We start from the raw sequence: 22,152 nt of genomic DNA, 5'->3' as shown, positions 1-22,152 counted from the left end.
ATTTCAGTTTTTGTTTCGTTGTTTTTTCATACGAAAACTTTCATTTACCTTTCGTACTTATTCCTCGGTGACTTTTTCCATATTATTGGTTTAGTATCGATTGATTTTTTGGGGTTATTTGTCGTATTTCGTGGAATTTAACGTTAGTTTTATCGTCATGTGATGAACGGAATACGCTTTTGGCAGCGTTCACTAGCATGCGCAAAGGTCGGTTATATTTTTTTTTTCTTTACTGTTGTTGCTCATGCAGTCCAATCGCAAATAATAATTTTAAAAACACGCAATTACGCCCGTTTGTTTTTAGCATATATTCCTCATAATTAACCTATTTTTACCTTCAATCCTAACGTTAATACTGACTAATTGAGACTAACAGTTCAAACTCCTTCAAAGCTTACCTGACAAGGTTATGAGTCTAGGCCAACTGCACTCTTCAGCTGTATTTTAATTCCGCCCTTTTCATATCCTTACGCAGATTTAGACTTGTAGACCCGTAGACTACAGAATCCAACGACTCTCAAGACGTTGGAAAACCTCATCTATAAACTCAAACTTGAAACACGGCGCTGCAGTTCGTAAGTTTAAATTCGGATACCGAGCCATGGCGTCCTTGACACGGTAACCAACTGCTTTCTATCCCTTGAACAGAACACGAGATGCATTGCGCCTGTTTTATATAATCTGAAAGGGCTATAAAATATACATACAATACATTGGAAGTCGGTAATTAACAGGGGAGGCAATTACAGGAATCATTATCATTGTCATCATGAACTCAAAGACATGCATGAGACTAGGAAACATAATATGTTCCTTTCTACAAATGGACAAACCTTTAATGCACTTCTTGATTTGGTTTCGTATCAATTCCTTAAATTCCTAGTCATTGTTTTCGTGAATGGAATTCCTGTAGTTCCTTAGTAATTTGAAAAATAAAGAAATTCTCTACAGAGAAGGAATAAGTGAGATAAATGTTGTATCCATGCTGCAGAAACCTTTTATATTTCATTTCTGTAACTTGGCAAGATTCAGTATCGAATGGCGAAACTTTTTTTTTTTCTTTGGTACTTTGAAGGCATTTGCTATATATATATATATTATATATATATATATATATATATATATATATATATATATATCACATTATTTCTTCCTTTTCTTTGATTTTGCCTCTCTCAGGCTAGAAATTTGTGGTTTTTGTGGCCGCTTGCATAAAAAATAATATTTAAAACTGTCACTACAAATCTCTACAAAAAAAAAAGTGGTCTGCTAAAATTGCATACGTCATTGTGTAATCGGATTCTGTATATATAAATTTAAACATATACTATATATAATATATATATATATATATATATATATATATATATAGATATATATATATATATACTTTTTAAGATCTGAAAAAATAAAAAGTGAATATAAACAATTGTAAACACTAGGATTTACAAGTTGTCGGTTTTATTGATTAAATTTCATCAGTATTCATGCAAAAGATATAACCTTAATTGACCATAGACTAATTTTTTTTATAGACCTATGATAGTCTACTCCAGATTTCGTTCTAGTACTACAATGGAATATCCGTTAATCTTTTCAGTCTAACCAGTGTTTCATGTATAAGTCTATATATATATATGATGTTGATTTATGTTGATTAGTTAGCTGACCATTTATTGCAGCTTCAAATTTTGTGCAAAACAAAAAAAAAAAAAAAAAAAATCAAGCGTAAACGTTTACCCAAGGATAGGCCTATAAGAGTTACGAGCGTTGAGTATTTTCTGATTAATGAATTTCTGTAGCCTGCTATAGTCTAATATATATATATATATATATATATATATATATATATATATATATATATATATATATATATATATAATCCCTCTTACACTTGATTTTATACGTACACCAAACACCTGGAACAAATGGAGAACGGTTGTCAATCCTGACCGGTGTAGGCTCAATATATTGCTAAGGTCATGATTGATAACCATTTTTAATATATAATAATAATAATAATAATAATAATAATAATAATAATAATAATAATAATAAAATAAGTACGCCATTGTAGCAGCATTGTAGTCTCTTTTTCCCCGTCTCGTGTAAGGTGGGGGTTAGGTGGGGGTGGTAGATGGGCGGGGGTCGTTATTCTATAGGGGGGGTGGGTCTGTGGAAGAGGAAGGGGGGGTCACAATCACACGAAGACCAGCCGTCGTCTCTCTGGGAACTTCAATCACTTCTCTCACTTCAGTTGTTTAACGAACGTTGGCGAGTGAGGACGTCCGCGTTCGGTTCCGTGACTTTGTTTGTGCGAGTGCTGTTGTTATTTATGTTTGCGAGAATATATATTATTTTTTTATGTTGATAGTGTTTTCGTCAGTGAGGTTGTTTTTCCGTGTAATGAAACAACAAAGCCTCACACGTTGTGTTTGGAGAGACTGTGTTTGTGTGTGAATTGTACCCAGCTACTGAAGAGTAGTATATATTTGGAAGAACTACCTGGAAGATATTATATATTTCGTTATTTTTTTCTACTTTAAAATCATATTTATTGTCAATTTTAGGCTTAAAACTCTTCATTTGTAACTAAATGATGCTTTGTAATTCATGCTTTATAATTGTAACGTAGGCCTATTTAAATATGAGGTTTAATGTGTATAGGCCACGTGGGTATTTTAAAACTTGGACATTACAGTATGTAAATGACGCCTGATTTAACATTAATATTTATTAGTAATCTCTTAAAAACAAGACTATTAACTACATTAATATTTGTATTTTGTAACTTGAACCAAATCCTATTTAAAACATATTTAAACGTATATTTATATAATCACAATATGCAAATGAGTCCATTTAACCAAAATATTATTGATAATGTCTTAAAAACAAGGCTATTAACTACAGAAATATTTGTAATTTGTAACTTTAACCTAGTCCTATGTATATATATATATATATATATATATAATATATGGTATATATTATATGTATATATATATATATATATATATATATTATATATATATACATACATACACGTAGGCCAACGTAACAATCACAATTATGCAAATAAGACATAATTGAACCTAGATTAATTATTAATCTCTCACAAACAAGCTAACAATCTAACATTTGTTAATTAACGGAACTTTTAACTCTCGGTTGGGACAGGTGTTTTTGGTTGACACCAAATTAATTTTTGCATCGTTGGCAGACAAATCATTGACGGATCTGTTTGAATTGACAGTTATGAATCGATTGGTTGTTTAAATTGTTTAAATAATTGTCAGGTTAATGCTAATTTAACGGTTCATTTGTCTGTATATAAACTTTTAATATTGGTAGCGAATGTATATACGAGTTTGGTATTCATAAAGGTAATTTATACTTATGTGATATATATATATATTATATATTATATATATATATATATATATATGTTATATATATATATGTATATGTATATATATTCTAGATATTATATATTATTATGCATATATTATATATGTATATATAGTTTGTAGAGATTCTACAATTGAGCCTGTCTTTTGTAATTCCATATAACATTAATGTAATTCATATGACATATTGGTTCAGTACGTTAAGATGGTAATAATGATTTAGCGGTATTTAACGGTATGGTTTGGTAAGGAAAACCACTTTTATAGAAGGTAACAACGTAACGAGCCTCTCTCTCTCTCTCTCTCTCTCTCTCTCTCTCTCTCTCTCTCTCTCTCTCAGAGGTCCTGTAACAAACATATAAATCTTTTATGATACGTACTTACATTAATACGTAGCAGCTTCGTATTATCCCAGATTGTAACGATATTTCGTTAAGTGACGTCATTAGGATTAGTGTATTAAGTGGCGCCAGGTAATTTTGAGCTATTGTTTAGCTTTATAGTAGCTTTGTGCTGATTTATTATGCAGGTTGGTTTTCATTGTTTTTTTTTTTTTTTTTTTTTTTTTTTTTTTTTGTTTTTTTTTTTTTTTTTTTTTTGTTTTTTTTTTTTTTTTTTTTTAACTAAGTGTTCCTGATTTGTAATGGGGCGTTGCTATCCTAGTTACCTGCTAACATACACACACACACACACACACATATATATATATATATATATATATATATATATATATATATATATATATATATATATATATATATATATATATTATATATATGTCCCACCATGGTTGAGACCTATTTTTAGAAGTGTCAAAATAAACTCCGGATTATCACTGGGTATTACCCATTACTCACCGTCCTTTTTGGGGAATCATGAATAACGTAATATTTCGCGAATCGAGAGAATAGATTCCCATGGGCGAGGAGTTACCCAGAGTAGCCAGTACTACCTCAGGGTAAGGAGTTTCCACCCTCGTGGGAGGAAGCGGAAATGCAAGGTCACCTTTTGGCTCTTACGCCATGGCCGTCATCCGCTGGGTTCTTGGAACCGTTGGAAGTCCTTAGAGAGAGAAGTATATTTATCTTCTAAGAGGCTTATTCTACCTCTGTGAGGTTAGGATTAACCTCGTCGAGGTCGTCCTGTTATTCTATTTCGTTGTGGTTGTGTACGATTTGATGGAGTACTGTTCACACTGCCTTTTTAAGTCTAGTTTTGTGATATACCTTTGTGCTCACGTACTTGTAGGTCTAGGCTTTGAACTGCTTTCTTGTATAGCATTTGTTAGGCCGATCTCTCTCTCTCTCTCTCTCTCTCTCTCTCTCTCTCTCTCTCTCTCTCTCTCTCTCTCTCTCTCGTTTTTCTGTCAATGTTTATATTATTGAGACTAGATAAGATTTATCTGCATTAACACTTGAGCTGTTCATATATGGGTTCAGCTCAGAAGATAGTCACATACTTTTTATTATTATTATTATATTTCCCAGTTCACATTTTCACATGAGCAACCTCGAGGTTTAATTGCCCATGGAACTGGTTCCCACATTTGGCAAAGATTGTCAAAGAGATTCGAGTGATTAACTGCTTTGGTTTCCTGTGCGTCTATCCAGTGAGTGATGTGGTAAACACCTGCTCTAGCAAAAACAAAAATTTGTTGGAGGGGAAGGGTTTATATATTTTTGGTTTTATAAAGTTTTTTTGTTTTTGGTTCGCCTGTGAATGGTTGGGTTTTGGGTTTGAAGACGCTAGAATTTAAACGCAACTTTTTATTGTTAAGGGAGAGAGATGGAGATTTTAAAGGATAAATTAAAAAACAGTTAAAATTTAGAAGACGAAATGACACTCGATTGAAAAGGTTTGAAAAACGGTACACTTACATCGGTCTAGTACGATGTATATATTGATAATAAAGACAATCAATATGAGTGGTTTGGTTAATGAAGACTTTGCTTTCAAGCATTTGATTATTGTTTATTGCCCGTTGGGCCTCGAGGGACTCTCGTAGACTCGCAGGACTCTCCAACGAGGAAAAATCCTACGCTTTTCTGAAATTTACGGTCTGGGAAGCTCTTCTGATTGGCCGAAAGGTACATTTAGACCGAGTCAGCTGCTGAAAAAGAGAGAGAGAGAGAGAGAGAAACAAATGCCTTTGGGTTTTCACGTTTAGACTATAAAGAATCTTTTAATTTGGTGGGGGGGGGGGGGGGGGGGTGTGGGGGGGGGGTTGTTCCCTGTTGAAAGCAGTGCGGTGTCGTATGCAGGTGGCTCTGCTGAAAGCAGTATTGTGTCATATGGTGTTACTGAAAGTAGCAATATACTATATATATACACGGTTCGTGTCTTGGGTTCTTAACTAGCAGTCACAAGTGTCACACGGTTTCTTAATTAAAGTTAAACAATTGTTCACAATGTTAATTGAATAATTCAGTGGCCATGGTATTCATTGAAAATATTACTGTGTCACATGGTATCTTAATTGAAAGTTATACAGTGTCACATAGTTTTAAAACTGGTGGCAGTGTGGTGTCACGTTGTTCCTTTATTGAAAGTTTTGTGGTGTCACATGGTTTCTTGACACCAGTGTGGAGTTACATGGTTTCTTTGTTGAAAGTATACGGTGTCACATGTATTCTTGATTTGTAAGAATGTGGTGTCACATGATTTTTTGATTGATGGCAATCTTTAATTTATAGCCATGTGGTGTCACGTGGTTTCTTCGTTGATAGCAGTGTCGTGTCACATGGATTTTTGATGGATATCAATGTGGTGTCACACAGTTTCTTTATTTAACGTAATTTGGTGTCAAATGCTTCAATGAAAAGCATGGTTGTGTCACGTGGTTTCTTTATTAAAAGTGACCTGGTGTCATTTGGTTTTTTAAACAATGCAGTATCATTTGCGAATCAGGTGGAACTATATTGAAACTAGCATGGTGTCACATGGATCATTCTTTATTTGAATCGTAAGTTGTCTACGAGCGGTCTTCATTAAAGCAAGTATGATATTATAGTGTCAATATTCTGTATCGAGAATGTGAAAGTGTCATATCTAGCTGTTATTTGATTCAATCAGAGAAGTATTACGTAGCCTAATCAATGCAATATGTCGTGTATGTGTGTGTGTGTGTGTGTGTGAGAGAGAGAGAGAGAGAGAGAGAGAGAGAGAGAGAGAGAGACTAAACCTTCTAACAACTTCAGGTATTGGTGTCAGCTGTTCAATTTTAAGTGTCCACGTTCCTTAAGTTACAGAAAATGTTCTGTATGAATGTTTTTTTTAGTTGAAGTATGTTCGGATAACGTTCACTTAAGCCTATAAGTAGTGCCCCTGGATCTTGCAACTTTTGTTTTGATAATTTGCAGATAACAAGGGTCCTGTAGTTCATATAATATATGTTATATAGTATATATTATATATATATATATATATATATATCATATATAGTAATAATTATATAAAATATGTAATTGGTTAACAATTGTAATTGACCGATTCAGAGCTAGGCCTAGGTAGTGAATTCTGGAATTTTTCAAGAATTGCAGTTGGTTAATTATTATTATAAGTAAATTGTTTAAAAGGAGAATTACTGTAGAGTGATAATACTTGAGTAGCCTATAGCACTCGATTTGGTTATGCCATTGACAATTGTATTCTTCTGGTAATCATGCAAAGAGCTTTAGTTTAGTACTAGTTTTTATAGTCGTGTGAAAAAGCGGAGTATTGCAAGGCGTTCATCTCCCACGGAATTGACAAGTTACGCTTCACGATTGGATTGAAGTTTTATGGAAAGTGCGCTTAAACTTTTTAACCAGCCCACTTTGCCCATTACCCACGGTTTTGAACCAGCCCACGTTTCTGTTCGCCCACAGTTACTCACCACAGTTGTCTTATTCTTCGGAATTGAAGAAACTGGTACTACTGCTAGTCACGTGTGGAATTTATGTAGTGGGAGTCGTGTGGGGGTTGGTCTATCGCAGGTGATTGATGGATTTTTGGATAGCTTCTCTCTCTCTCTCTCTCTCTCTCTCTCTCTCTCTCTCTCTCTCTCTCTCTCTCTCTGTCGTTGATATGACTTCTCTGTCCGTGATTGGCTGTCATGTCTTCGCATTGTACTAATATCCACGGATTACAGTAACTATTGAACTTAGCAATTATGTAGCGTTGCAGTTTTTTCCCTCAGTAGTCGTGTTGAATTATTTGGCTGTGCAAATTCTTTTTTGTATTTTATGTATGCGAGCTTTCTTTTCATTTAGTATATATCTAAATGTATTTCGATAAGATACATATTTTATCTTTTGTTTACAATATATATATATATATATATATATATATATATATATATATATATATATAATTTGTCTCATGTGAGTTTTAAATATGAATGCTGTAGCAGCTGATACTTCAGTTGATACCACTGAGGTTTTGTATATACTTTTAGGCCTACCTACGCTAGGCCTATGTCTATCAAACGCCTCTTCCCCATATATATATATATATATATATATATATATATATATATATATATTTAGTCATTCAAGGTTAAGATATAAATTCTTTAGCAGCTGTTATTTTCAAATTGAGGTTTCCATTTTAGGCCTATGAGATCTGAACCCATCGCCATCAAACGTCGCCTCCCTTTCAGTTCGTCATTCGCGTAGGCCTATTTGCTTCCCCCCCCCTCCCCCCCCCCACCCCCGTTTAATATCTCTTGTATGGTTTGCTATAGCCTGTAAATCCTTCCAATATTTGTGTCTCATCCTTTCATCTTATTCCACAGGATGGTTTCTAAGGACCCACATTGTTTCTCCCTTTCGTTTATAGAATCTCGAGTGACTTAGTCTAATGTTGATAGCTTTTTGATTGAAACTGCGTAGGCCTATATGTAGAATCTACTGGTCATCTTCACCAGATACATACGTAATTGTGATAGCTACAATGCCCTCTTATAACGTTTCAAATTCTTTGCTCATTTTTGGGCATACGCTCGTCACTACAAAGCCTCGAGATCCAACTTCGAAGAAATATGAAGAAATCAAGATGTCCGGTTGCGGGAAACGAACCTGCGATATATACCACACACACACACACACACAACACACACACACACACATATATACCATATATAAATATATATATATCATATATATATATATATATATATATATTCATAGTCACTCCTCTTCTGCCATATTGCCGTAGGAAACCTATGTAAATAAACACATCATATTCCTGCTATTTCAAATGCCATTCTAGCTAACTAGTGCCTACCACAGTAATGGAATCCTTTGTTGGCTGAGAAGCCCAATTATGGCCTTCAGGTATATAACGTGTGTTCGAATTTGTAACACGGCTGGCCAGTACAGAACAGGTGTTTGTGTGTGTATGTGCAGCTTTGGCGCAAGTGTTTGTGTCTTGTTAACAGATGTTTCGTCTCTGGTAATAAACTTGCTCCGAGTTCTAGTAAAAATGATTAGCCCCATTTTCGTGATGAGGTCGGAAGTCTTGCTATAGTTTTTTTTTTTTTAGCATTTTTTTTTCTTTTTTTTTTTTTAAGGCTTAGTCTGTCATCTTCTACTCTTGATATTTCTCTTGAAGTGAGAGAGGCGTTGTCTTGGAGAGAGAGAGAAGAGAGAATTAGTTCCACTTGACAAGTGCAGTTACAAAGTTTGGTAAATGTCAGATTTTGTCCTAGTCACGGCCACTACGAGACTACTAATTTCCCCTGTTTTATCTTTGTGGTTACAAGGCCCTCAGCATATTATGGTTATTTTAAGCTTAAAAGGACCTCAGGTACATACCATAACTAAGACAATATCATTATTCACGGCCTCTGAATAGTGTATGTGATAGGTCGGAAGTATAAGGGATTAATATTTGCATATTCGATCCTGTTAAAGATTAGTTGGTCGAGGTCATACTTAGCCTATAAGTGGCAGGATACGTTTTGATTGGTGCTCAAGGGAGAGTGGAAGTTCTAGATGTTTATAAACAGTTCTTGATATACTATATATTTGATAATGTGATTGCTTAGAGAAATTATGAGTTATTTTGTTGTTTGTGATGATAAAGTTTTACCTTGCCAGGTTCATATCTAACCCTGTTCTGTCTAGAAACATAAGAATGGATCCACAACAAACTAAAAATGTCACCAACACACCAACAGCTTATCGCTGACATATCACAAACACGCCTTGATGAATACAAGTTGACGACGTGTTGAAAGTCCGAACAAGTGCTTCGTACTATTATCCAGCAGTGGCATAATGGTCGTTGAATTGTTGTTCAACACATTTTTATGGTTGTGGTGTCGTCAAAATATGTGTTGACGATCTGTTGTATTTTAGTGTGGAGGCTAACTGATGGAATGTGTTGTATTTTGCAATGGGTAATGATGCGCTGGTTGTTTGCAAAGAGATTAAAAATCTCTCTCTCTCTCTCTCTCTCTCTCTCTCTCTCTCTCTCTCTCTCTCTCTCTCTCTCTCTCTCTACGTTTGTCGTGATTGGGGAAGGGTGTCTGATAAAATTAGTCTCCTGTCTCCTATATAATACTACTCGAGGGTTTTGTAACATAAAAACGAAGGTATAACTCGTATATAAACGCCTGTTTGTGTATGAGAGAGAGAAAGAGAGAACATATGAGTTATTTACACGGCTATATCCTTCCATATCACACACAGCCGGGTCGATGCAAATGAGGATTCCCTCGTACCCCCATCAACAGGTAAAAACGAAAAAAAAAAAAAAAAAAAAAAAAAAAAAAACACCAACAGGTGATTTGATCCACCATGCATTAGGGAACGACCTCTGGTGGGCCTCTCTTATCGATCGACAACGTATATAGATTTCTTATTCATGCGACACACACACAAACACACACACAAGCGTTGGTACCCCTGACCTCATTCCCCTGTTTTGGTGGTAATGTTGGTAGCAGAAGCACCTGCTGTGAGACGCAGCTCATTGTGGCTGTTTGCTGTGTATTCTCGAGGTTAGGAGATTAGTTGATGACTTAAGCTAATCTTAGTGTGGGTACTAATTAGTTACGCCGTTAGGTTATAGCAGTATTCTTAAGAGATATGATGTAATGCATACACTATCTAACAATTTGTAGCCTCCGCATTTAAGTAAGTGTCAAAGGCCTATAATTGCAAGAGGTTTGTCTCTATAAGTTCAATATGACTTCGGGAGTTTATAGTAAGACTACTATGAAATTCATGTAAAACTGGAATAATTGGTTAATGGTCTACTGATTGTTTATAGTTAGACTGTGATGTAATTGGTGTAAACTTGTTATAATTGGTTACTAGTCTACTGATTGTTTATAGTAAACCTGTGATGTAATTGATATAAATTTTGTATCGTTGGTTAAGGTCTACTGATTGTTTATAGTAAGACTTTGATGAGATTGATATAAACCTGTTATAATTGGCCAAGTCTTCAAGAAGTTTTCAATAAGACCATATACCGCTTAGGCGTAATTCGCATAGACTTACACATTGCTGCTTAGGCCTATAGGCCGTTAGCATCTTAAAATGCAGCTCAAGTTATTAACCCATAATTGCTTTAGATACCCTTCTGAATTTGGTAGGCTTCAGGCATTTATAGTAAGACCATGATACAGCATAGGCCTAATTCGCATAGACTTAATGTCACGTTCAAGATTGCTGCTTAGGCCTATGGGCCCTTAGCAACCAATATAATGCAGCTCAAGTATTATCAACTTTTCCGGGATGCTCCCTTGTAAGGAGACTTAGAAGTGTCTGACATAATAAGTTGACGTCAGCGCCAGATTAGTCACATTTCACTTGGAGGCAAAAGTGCTCCCGTCCTTCGGTCATGAGTTTGGTGGACCGGAAGTTAAGTTTGGAGAAGTTGTGATTTGTTTTTATATGTGGATGGTTTTTGGTTTTCTGTTTGGATACTGAATTATGCGTATGTGTGTGTATTATTATTATTATTATTATTATTATTATTATTATTATTATTATTATTATTATTATTATTATTAAGTATATCTTAGTTTTACCAGACCACTGAGCTGAAGACCAGCTCTCCTAAGGGCTGGCCCGAAGGGTTAGATGATATTCTTACATGGCTAGGTACCAATAGGTTAACGTTGGCGTTGTATGTATATAATAATAGTTATTACAGGTTTTCATATCTATATATATATATATATATATATATATACATACTACATAATATATATATATATATATATATATATTATATATTATAATATACTATATAATATATTAATATATATAGATATAGACTGTAGATAGAGAGATATAGAGAGATATATTAGAGAGGTGTTATTACATATGATTGATATGTGTATGCTGTGTGTGTGCACGTTTGTTTGTATAGATAGTCACAAATACACCCCACATCCTTTTTAACGTTTACATTTTACCGCTTCAAACATCGGCCCCATTATATAGCCCATGAAACCCCATTAACATCAAATTCGCCATTACTTGTGGCAATAGCTCACAGTTAACAAGATTCAGACCTTAGTATACCTTTTCAGTATCAGGTGACGGTGTCATATTTCATTCGATAAATTTCGGTCACTTTGCTAAGATTTGGACTAACCTCGAAATATGACGCCCTGTGACAGGTGTTTCGTCTTCTGCTCTGACTCATGATCGCACACTTGTGTAGTAGTAGTGTGTTCTCTATGGTGATATAGTTTCTTTTTAATATATATAATATATAATTTATATACATATACAAATGTACATGGATGCATACCTATATACATTACGTACATGAGGATTATTATATAAGAGGGCATGTTTCTACATATGTATCTGCTAAAACTGGCCAGTAGATTCTCTCTCTCTCTCTCTCTCTCTCTCTCTCTCTCTCTCTCTCTCTCTCTCTCTCTCTATATATATATATATATTATATATATATATATATATATATATATATATAGTGTGGGCGTGTGTGTATGTACATGCACACGCATACGTATGTATTTGTATATCATTATGTGTATGTCTAATATATATAAATATATTATATAATGTGTGTGTATGTATGTGTGGGTTTATGTACTAAGAATTTGACTTACTGCAGAGCTGCAAAATCATGAAAATTTTAAAACATGAAATAATTCAAACAATGATAATCACACCTTCTCCCTGTATTTAAAAAAAAAATAAGTTCTTCAATGCGCTACGTATTAGTGAAATGTTTATGTGCATAACAGCTAGATTACTTGCATTTTTTTTTTTATATATTTCAGAACGAGGTATTCGAATATAACTATAAAGAAATTTCCACGATACTTTGACAATAATAATTTAAGTGAAAAATATATACTTAAAAAAATGAAAATGCAGACTATATGAACTAACGATGTTATTGTAGTTGTAGTGAGTAGCTATCTTGAAATGTTAAATGTAATGTTGATATTGAATGTTAAAAGTCAGCACTTGAACGTTAAATTTTAGAAAGTCACTTGAGTGGCAGAACTTGAAGATTGTTTTTATTATTATAATTGACTTGAACATGCATTTTGAGACCTTTGATATTTATGTTGGAGAAGATTAGTAAAAGTTGTTGAATTTGTTGACCGTTATATTCACACTTTTGCCATGAGCTAGAAATGCACTTTTAGTCCAGATACTTATAATTGTAAGTGCAAAATCCCACCTGTGTGTCTCTGATCCTTCCAAAAATAAAGATTATTTAAAGTTACTGAAATTGTAGACCGTATTCACTGATATGCCATAAACTGAAAATACACTAATACATAAAATTTTAAGTGAAGGATCTTATCTTTGTGTGTGTGTGTTACTTAAATTCTTCCAGAGCGTTATGTTCACTAATATGCCTTGAACTTGAAATGCACTTTTATAGTCCAGATATTTATAATTATAAGTGAAAAAATCCTAACTTGTGCTTTTGTGTATGTGTGTGTAATCCTTCAGAAGTGAAGATAATCGAAAATCATTATTCCAGATCGTTATGTTGAATCTATACCATGAACTTAAAATATACTTTTAATACTTATAATTCTAAGTGAAGAATCTCCACTTGAATGTCGTCCTGAAAAACCTAAAGATTATTAAGAAGAATTACTGAACTTGTAGTAGACCGCCATGTTTTATCTTTATCATGAACCTGAAATATAGTTGTAAGTGACAGATCCTAAACTTGTGGTGTCATCCTTCAAAAGTGCTTTTGTTCTCTCTCAGTCTGAGGACGACCGGCGGCGTCGCTCTCGAAGCCACAACAGGCACAAGAAAAGCATGCGGTTCTTCAAGAAGGAGGCGCCCCCCTCCTCCAACTCCCAGCAGGGGGGACGGGGGGCCAAGAAAGGGGGCGTTAACTACAACAACAACGTCCCCGTGATCGAAGATGCTAGGAAACAGGTCAGTTGCTGATGACGTCAGTTTTGGATTTTGATTTTGATTATTGATTCAATTTTTTGAGAGGTGATGTACTGTACATATCAGAATTCAAAACCCCACATTTACTACCTGTGAACCTGCAATAGGAAACGAGAGAGAGAGAGAGAGAGACTTTCACATCCAAAAATTACCATATTCACATGTAAACCTACAAAAGGATGAGAGAGAGAGAGAGACTTGTCACAATTCCAAACACCCCAGATTCACCTGTAAACCTACAATAGGATGAGAGAGAGAGAGAGAGAGAGAGAGAGAGAGAGAGACTGACTTTCACATCCAAAATCTCCCACATTCACCTGTAAACCTACAGTAGGACACCCCCCAAAGAGAGAGAGAGAGAATGCACGGACGTACGTTCGTAGTGGCATTTGCACGGACGCTGCAGAATCAGAGCTGACATTTCGTTTGACAGAAGCGTATGTGACGTGACCTTTTTGTCCGGAGATGGATCCATCCTAACCAACCGAGCCTTCGTAACGAATCATCTTATAGCCGGTGATTTTTTCCTTCTCCGGAAATGTGTAGTATTTTATTTTTTTCTTAAGGCGCATTGTAGCTTCTGTTGTTTTCATTGTCCACTCTCTCGACGTGGTTCGGAAGTCACGTAAAGCCGTTGGTCCCGTTACTGAATAACCGCTGGTTCCATGCAACGTAAAAACACCATACAGACAAACAAACACTTTCCAAGAAACCTCGTTGCTGCCAGTTTCCGTTTTATCATGGAATGACCTCATACTATACTCCGTTTTTTTCCATCTGTCCAACGTTGCCTGTTTTAGGTTTTTCGCATGGTAACAGTTGCGTCCGGGGCTTTAAATAGTTACGGTATTTGTGTGTTTTTAATTTTTAGGTAAAATTAAAAGGATTATCTGGAGTGTAACATTTTGCAACTGAAAAGTGTTTTAAAATTTAATTTACTCACTATGCGAATTACACCGTTAATATTCGAAATAGGATATTTAATTTAAAGCCCGGGGACGCAGTGTTACCATTGCGCAAAACCACCACAGGCGGATGGGGACATATGGAAAAAAAAAACCGAGTTTGTGATAGGTCCCATTGCTTGGCATTTGGCCCAAATTCTATATTCTATTCTATCCTGTACTAACTGGCAAGTATGTATTTGGAAGCTAACGTGTTTGAGAGAATCACGTAAATACGTATTTATTACAAATTAAAATAAACTATGATTACGTCAATTAAGTAAAAATACAAAACTCGCCACAACTTTTCTTTTAAAAAAGATGAAAACAAGGTCATCTGTTAAGCTTGGATTATATGTAATTTCTATTAAGTAGCCTACTCGAGATAAATTCAGTTGTAGAATCTCAACCTACAGCATTGTCTTGGGAGGCTGAAATACGTACTTAATCAAGTCTAAACGCACAAATAGCGGGGGGGGGGGGGGGGGGGGGGTGGGGTGGGGGGGGGGGGGGGGGGGGGGGGGGGTGGGGGGGGGGGGGGGGGGGGGGGGGGGGGAGAACGTCTGTAGCAACAATGGAATTCAAAGTGGATGTCGAATACAGCTGTTGACAAGTAGGACAAGGCTATACATCCTATTTATGCATATTTATTGGCAAGTGGTTTATCTGTTATTCTCATGGGAGAAAGGTGACATTGTTCTAGATAAAAAATGACCCAAGAAAGAAAGATGTTTGTGTCTTTTTTTATTGTTATGGATTTTGTTACTTTTTTAAAGCTTCATTTCAGCAGGTATTGAGCTTGTCTTCATTTTGGGGAGTCTGTCGGTAGATTCACGAAAACGTATGGAGTAGTTTTGTAAGGGGGAAAAAGCGTGTAGTGCTTTCTGTATTCTCTGTAGATTTGGTGATGATATTACCTTAGACTGTGTAAGCTGTAGATGTGACTATTGGTTTACCTGATTGAGTGTCATGGTAAAAGTTATGGCTTATTTAATGGTCTAATTGTTGCTCATTACCCTGTTATTCATGGTGTTATTTTTATTATTGATTATTATTTAGTGTACTTAGGAAGCAAAGTTCCCTCCTCAAGCATACTTTTATTAAAAGTAATGGCTACTTCAGCAGACATTCACATTGTAGAGATTTTCTTCTCTATTTTGCGAATAGCGGCGGCCTTTTTCAGTGCTACTTCTTAAACAGGACCAGTAGAGCGCCTATAGAGGTGCATGGTAAAATACAGGGTCAAAAATAAGGGTTATATATTTGAATTTTACAGATAAACTATGAATACCATAGTCATCAAAGTCATTAACGCTTCCTCTCTCTCTTCTCTCCTCTCTCTCTCTCTCTCTTCCTCTCATCTCCTCTCTCTTTCTTCTTTCTTAAGCGAGCTTTCGGTCTGGATCTGCCAGACATCCTCGGGCTGGAAGAAAAACTTGAGGGTGGAACCTGCTACTTGGGTGCGGTGTCCGTCCTCCAAACAGATAGTAAGGCGGGACGGACACCGCACCAAAAGATCAGTTCCACCCTCAGCTTCCAGCTCCGAGGATGTCTGGCAGCCTCCAGAAGTAAAGCTCGCTTTAAAAGAAAGAGAGATAGAGAGAGAGAGAGGAGAGAGAAAAGAGAGGAGGATACCAGGAGATAGAGAGAGAAGAGAATTCGTTAATGACCTTTGATTGACTATGGCTATCATCGGTTTATCTGTAAAAGTTCAAATATATTCCACCTATTTTGACCCTGTATTTTACCATGACCTCTAATAGGCGCTCTACCTGGCCTGTTTAAGTAGGCCACTGTGGAAAAAAGCCTCTATTCGCAAAATAGAGAAGAATCTCTACAAGTTGTAATGCTGCTGAAGTAAGGCCATTACTTTTAATAAAGTTATTATTCTTATTATTAATTATTATTATTATTATTATTAGTTGCTAAATAAAATCACGATATCATAAAAAACAGTGCAATAAAAATCCACAATTATTTAGTAAACTGTATCACTGTAAAAGACAAAATTTCTGTTTATTTTTTTAAATTTGTTAATGCATTTTATATTATTTTCGAATATCTGATCTCTTCTTACCGCATTTAATTTTACCTTCTGGATACTTCTAGCAAATGAACGCCTGAATTTCAAGTCATTGGTCTCCTGTGGTGGGCTTGTTCCGTATCATTAGGGTTTCCGTATCTTCTGAAAATAATAAAAACAATCAAGTATTAATAATTAGTGTACTTACTTATTATTAATTAATTAATAATAATAATAAAATCTTTGGAAAGCTTGGTTCCATATAATAATAATAAGTAAAATTAAATAATAAGAAATAATAATAATCAATAATAAAGGAAACTTCGGACCAGTTTATCTAAGGGTAATTAATTATATAGATATCATATAAATATATATTATATTATATTAATATTAATATATATATATATATATATATTACTATACGGAGTAGAATTATTTATATATTATATAACTATTAGTTATATAATATAATGGTTTTAATTAGTAGTATTCACCCCCCTAGATATCTATCTAAGTATAATAGGTCAGCCGTTTTATCAAATCGATAAAAAAGATTTGAATATGGAAAAAGCCACGCCCACCCCCCGATAGCAATCGATGGGGGAGGGGACCGTTTATAGTTTAGATATAAACAAGCCCCCCGTTGACCTTTTGCCTTTTGCCTGGCACTTCTTTCGTTACCCTCCCCCCCCCCCACCCCCTCCCCCCCCCTCTCCCATCCCAGTCCTCCTTCTTCCCCTTGACGGTCTATCAATTGTCAAGGGAGCTCTCCTCCATGCCATCGTCCTCCTCCTCCCCCCCTCCCCCCCCTCCTCCTCCTCGCCCTCACCCCGGATATGGAAAGTCGGGAGGCAGCAGTTTCCGCTATAGGTGTTGGTTCTAAACGTGGACCACCACCACCACCACCACCACCCCTCGATCCTCCTCCCTCCTTCTCCTCCTCCTCCTCCTCCATCCTCCTTTCCTCCCCCTCCTCCTTCCCCTCCCGGGACAAACCAGGACAATACTCTTAAACTCGCTAAAATCATTCCATCCATCTATAGTTTTGTTTTTTTTTTTTTTTTTTTACGTTGTGCATTCCTTATAATTAATTATACGTTCGTCATATCTGGTTCTCTCTGCAGCTACAAAATTCTTATGAGATTTCCTTTCGTCATTAATTTTTATCAGTCTTTCCACTTATTATCATTTGTATTCCTTATTTATTCCCTTTTTCTGTCTCTTGATTTGTTCCGTTTCTCTCTCTCTCTCTCTCTCTCTCTCTCTCTCTCTCTCTCTCATTCTCTCTTTCCTGATCCTCATTCTCTCCTGGTATTCTTTCTGGACTTTCCACTAGGTTTCTTAGTATGGTTTTTCCATACTCTCTTCTCGTCTCTCTCTCTCTCTCATTCTCCTCTCAGTGAGGTAAATTTTATTTGTTTGTTTTTATGTGTTTTGGTATGCGCATACTCTTCTAGCTCTCTCTCTCATCTCGTCTCTCATACTATCTCCTCTCTCTCTCTCTCTCTCTGTAGCCAAGTAGTTTCTTATCAAAGTGTACCTCTGCCCATAAGACAGTCTTTACCTGGGTGTTGTCCTGTATTCCTTGGGCGGGGTGGGAGCAGTTGGCATTGGGGGCCGTAATTATGGGCGGTTCTAGCGGCTGCGATCGTCTTGTGGGCGTGTCAGGTTAATGGCCATACCCAGGTCATACCCAAGTAGGTCTTTGTAGGGCGATTGGCTTCATTCACCGTTTACTTTGGGCGTTGGTTTTTAATTGTACATCCATTTGGGGGGGAGGGAGTCCAGGATTAGGACGTTAATGTATGGAGAGGAGAGAAGAGAGAGAGAGAGACGATGAGAGACGAGAGAGAGAGAGAGAGAGAGTACGAGTTACAGGATGTTGTCAAAAAAACCAACAAAAAGCCTTGTGGAAAATACAGGATATCAGGAGAGAGAGAGAGAGAGTGAGCGAGTCCGTGATATACGTTAAAAAACAGCTTTTGTGAAAAAAAAAATCCATGAGGTATGAGAGAGAGTCCAGGATAAAAAAAACAATAATTAAAACATTTTGGGTGGAAAGTCAGGCCATGAATAATTAGATAGAGAAAATCATTGTGTTGTGCTTCTTAGTATGATAGAGGAGAGAGATGAGGGAGAGAGGCGAAGAGAAAGCTACAAGGACAAACCAACGAATCCCCCCCATGACGTGGACTTTGATGGTAAATAGTTCAGAATCAAGTTAACGAAGTGGACCTTCGTAGCTGACTGACTCATACCCCAGCTGCATAAAACTACGACTACTCAACCCCTCCCCCCCCTCCCCCCCTCCCTCCCCCCCTTCTCCACAGACGGGGTACTGCCATCAGTACACCTCACGTAACGCCCAACGTACACGCCGTAGGCATTATTAACTGGGGGAAATTGTTTTTTTTTCGTGGCGTTCTCTAAGGGTCCCCTCACTGGTACCACTTTGGGTTTTTTTTTAGCCTTTTGCTTTCTTCAGTCTTAAAGGGATAGTGCCATCAGTGCACCTGACGTAGTGCACCGTAGGCATTATTAATGGATGTTAGCGGCGTTCTCTAAGGTCCCTCGCTGCACCCACATTGTTTTGCCCATTGATTTACCTCCATTTCCGTTTCCTTTCGTCTGTCTTGCTATTCAACCTCTCCCAAGTCAGTGCATATTTGATATATCACTGTCTTAAACATTTGGTTTTCAAAGGTTGTTGTCTCTTACAATTCTCGTTTTATTTATTTATTTACTCAAAATCATTCGCAATCTCCCTACGTACGTTCATTAGTTACTGTTGAAATACTGAGATTCTCCCCCCTTCCCCCCTCCAAAATTTTTATTGGTTATTTTTTTCATTTATATCCCCTATTACAAATGTTTATGCAATTTCATGGGTTATTGCAAAGACATCACCTGCTGACTGCTTGCGTGATTATGAGAGTCTGAAGTCAGATTACTTTTTGTAAGTCGTAGATTCTGGAGTTAAATCATTCTAGCTGTTGTAGTGTCCAGTATTTTTTAAGTAATTAGCTACTTCTCGGGGCAGAAGGCTTCTTATTGTAGAAGGTGAAACAAAAACAAAATCTCCATAAAGAAACTTGGACAAGAATGTCGAAGATATGATCACTTTAACTCCAAGATTCTAGGGTTAATTGATTCTGGGTATTATAATGTCTTGATTTTCAAGTTAGTTATTTCCCAGAGCAGAAGGCTTCTTGTGTCTGAAGGTGATACATTTCTCCAAGAAATTGACAGATATTCGAAGTCTTACTATTTGCAATAGATTGTAAATTCTAAGGTTGATTGTATCTACTGCAGTATCCTGGTTTTCAAGGCTATTGCTTACTCCTCAGAGCAGAAGGCTTCTCTTATTGCTTATTCCCCTGAACAGAAGGTTCCTGATCTCAGAAGTAAGAAATTGACAGATACTTGCTCCCTGTTTTAAAAGCCCTGTGGCAACAGGCTTCTTACTCCTGATGGTGTCGACGTCCTCCCCCCACACAATAAAATGGAAATCAGGGTTAGGCTGTCTAAATCGTGACCTTGGTATTCATTAAAACAGAAGACCCCGTGAATCAGCTGTGAGTGAGACAGAAATCAGCAATGCTACAGGGGAGAGGGGGGGAGAGTTCCCATTAACCTCAAGTGAAGATGATGGAGTTGATTGTAGTAGTTTTTAAGGAGAGAGAGAGAGAGGAGAAGAGAGAGGACGAAGGAGAGAAGAGACTTGGAGCGAGAGAGAAGAGGCTAAGGGGAGAGGTTTGGGGTTTGCAGGGGCTCATGTAATCCAACACCCGTTTGTATGGCTGTTGTGAGTAGCTGACCCATATGGGATCAAGGAATTCGTAGGATTCAGGGAGCTGGGGAAGGGAGTGATGGATATCCTTTGTAGTTAAGGACTTTTTCTTCGTAGGATTAGATTGAGATCCTTCATAGTTAGGGACTTCTTCGTAGGATTGGATTGAGGGTCCTCGAAGGAGCTTGGGTCTTCGTAGGATTTAGGGAGAGGGATAGATATCCATCGTGGAGGTTAGGTAAAATCTAACCTCCTTGATGTCCTTAGCTAAGGATTTCTTCATGGGATAGGGATGAGGTACCTCCAGTCCTTCCAAGGAGCTTGGGTCCTCGTAGGATCTAGTGAGATTAGGAGTGAGGAGGATTGGAGGGAAAGGTATCCTTAGTTAAGGACTTCTTCATAGGATGGAGTGACGTCCTCTTCCAATCCCTTCAGGGAGCTTGGGTCCTCGTCTAATTTAATTAAGGACTTCGCCATAGGATTAGGGGAGGGTAGGATTGGGGTGAGGTCCTTCCAAGGAGCTGGGGTCCTCTAGGATAATAAATTGAAGGGAAACGATGTTGATTTTGACGTCAGAAGCCAGACTTGGATGTCAGTCACAAGGAAGTGTCATTTTTCCACAACACAAACAGCAGACTGCGGAGTGTTGTCATCCCACATTGTGGTTCTGTGGGTAATGGTGTTTGTGTCGTCTTCTAATAGGATCTGGGGGTCAGGATCCTATTGCTTTTTCCTCGTCTTCTGGTAGGATCTCTGGTAGGATCTAGCATCTTGCACTTTCTTTGATGAACAGGAAGTGGAAGAATGAGGGATTACTCGTGTTTCTATGATTAGTATTTCAGAGAGAGAGAGAGAGAGAGAGAGAGAGAGAGAGAGAGAGAGAGAGAGAGAGAGACAGACTGTAGTTTACATATGCTTCTCTGGTCTTGTATTGAAGATAAGAGAAAAATACTAATTATTTATGTGTAAGGAAGAGATATTGTTTTAGACGTTTGAGAGAGAGAGAGAGAGAGAGAGAGAGAGAGAGAGACTGTAGTAGTTTTCTCATGTTTCTCTGACTTATTGCAAATTAGAGAACCATACTAAGCTAATTGCTTACGTAAGCAAGAAATGGTTATGAGAGAGAGAGAGAGAGAGAGAGCAGAAGAAGGAAGAGTGAGAGAGAGACGAGAGAGGAGCGAGATGAGAGAGAGAATTATAGTTTGTATATTAAAGAAAAGAACTCCATGTGAATATTTAACCCCTGCGGCCTCTTCCTGGAGAACGCAATGCCTATTTTATGGCCTAAAGACGAACACACGAATCCACTGGCGTTTCTGTTGCTGCTGCTGTAGCTGATGTGGTGACCTTGGTGTGAATAGGCTTTAGGAGCTTTCGAAGTCAACAATTGACGTCATGTTACGAATACTGCATATTTTTAAGACATAAGGGAAAGAGAAGGAATACTGGCTCTTTTTTTAAGACGTAGAGAAGGAATGCTGCGTATTTTTTAAGACGTGAATAAGGAAGTCCACACTTCTTGTGAAGGCAGGCTAGACATGGCTACTAAACTGCTTAGGGTGCGTCTGTGATAGTCATT

The 22,152-nt window shown here is 36.8% G+C and overlaps 1 protein-coding gene across 5 annotated transcripts in view; it reads left to right on the top strand.

Moving 5' to 3' along the window:
- LOC135227105 (unconventional myosin-Ie-like) overlaps window positions 1–22,152 on the top strand; it is a 117,668-nt gene that overhangs the window by 2,981 nt on the left and 92,535 nt on the right. The window contains exons 1-2 of one of the 5 annotated variants that reach the window (XM_064266976.1): window positions 2,238–2,314; window positions 13,619–13,795. In XM_064266976.1, coding sequence (XP_064123046.1) covers window positions 13,673–13,795 — 123 coding nt within the window. In that variant the 5' untranslated portion in view covers window positions 2,238–2,314; window positions 13,619–13,672. Of the gene's footprint in view, window positions 1–2,237; window positions 2,321–13,382; window positions 13,796–22,152 lie in introns of those variants that run through there. The other 4 variants (XM_064266974.1, XM_064266973.1, XM_064266975.1 and 1 more) reach the window with 4 other exon arrangements.

This window comes from Macrobrachium nipponense, chromosome 15 (genome assembly GCF_015104395.2).
Source record: "Macrobrachium nipponense isolate FS-2020 chromosome 15, ASM1510439v2, whole genome shotgun sequence".
Lineage (NCBI taxonomy): Eukaryota > Metazoa > Arthropoda > Malacostraca > Decapoda > Palaemonidae > Macrobrachium > Macrobrachium nipponense.
This window is presented reverse-complemented; position numbering and strand designations above follow the sequence as displayed.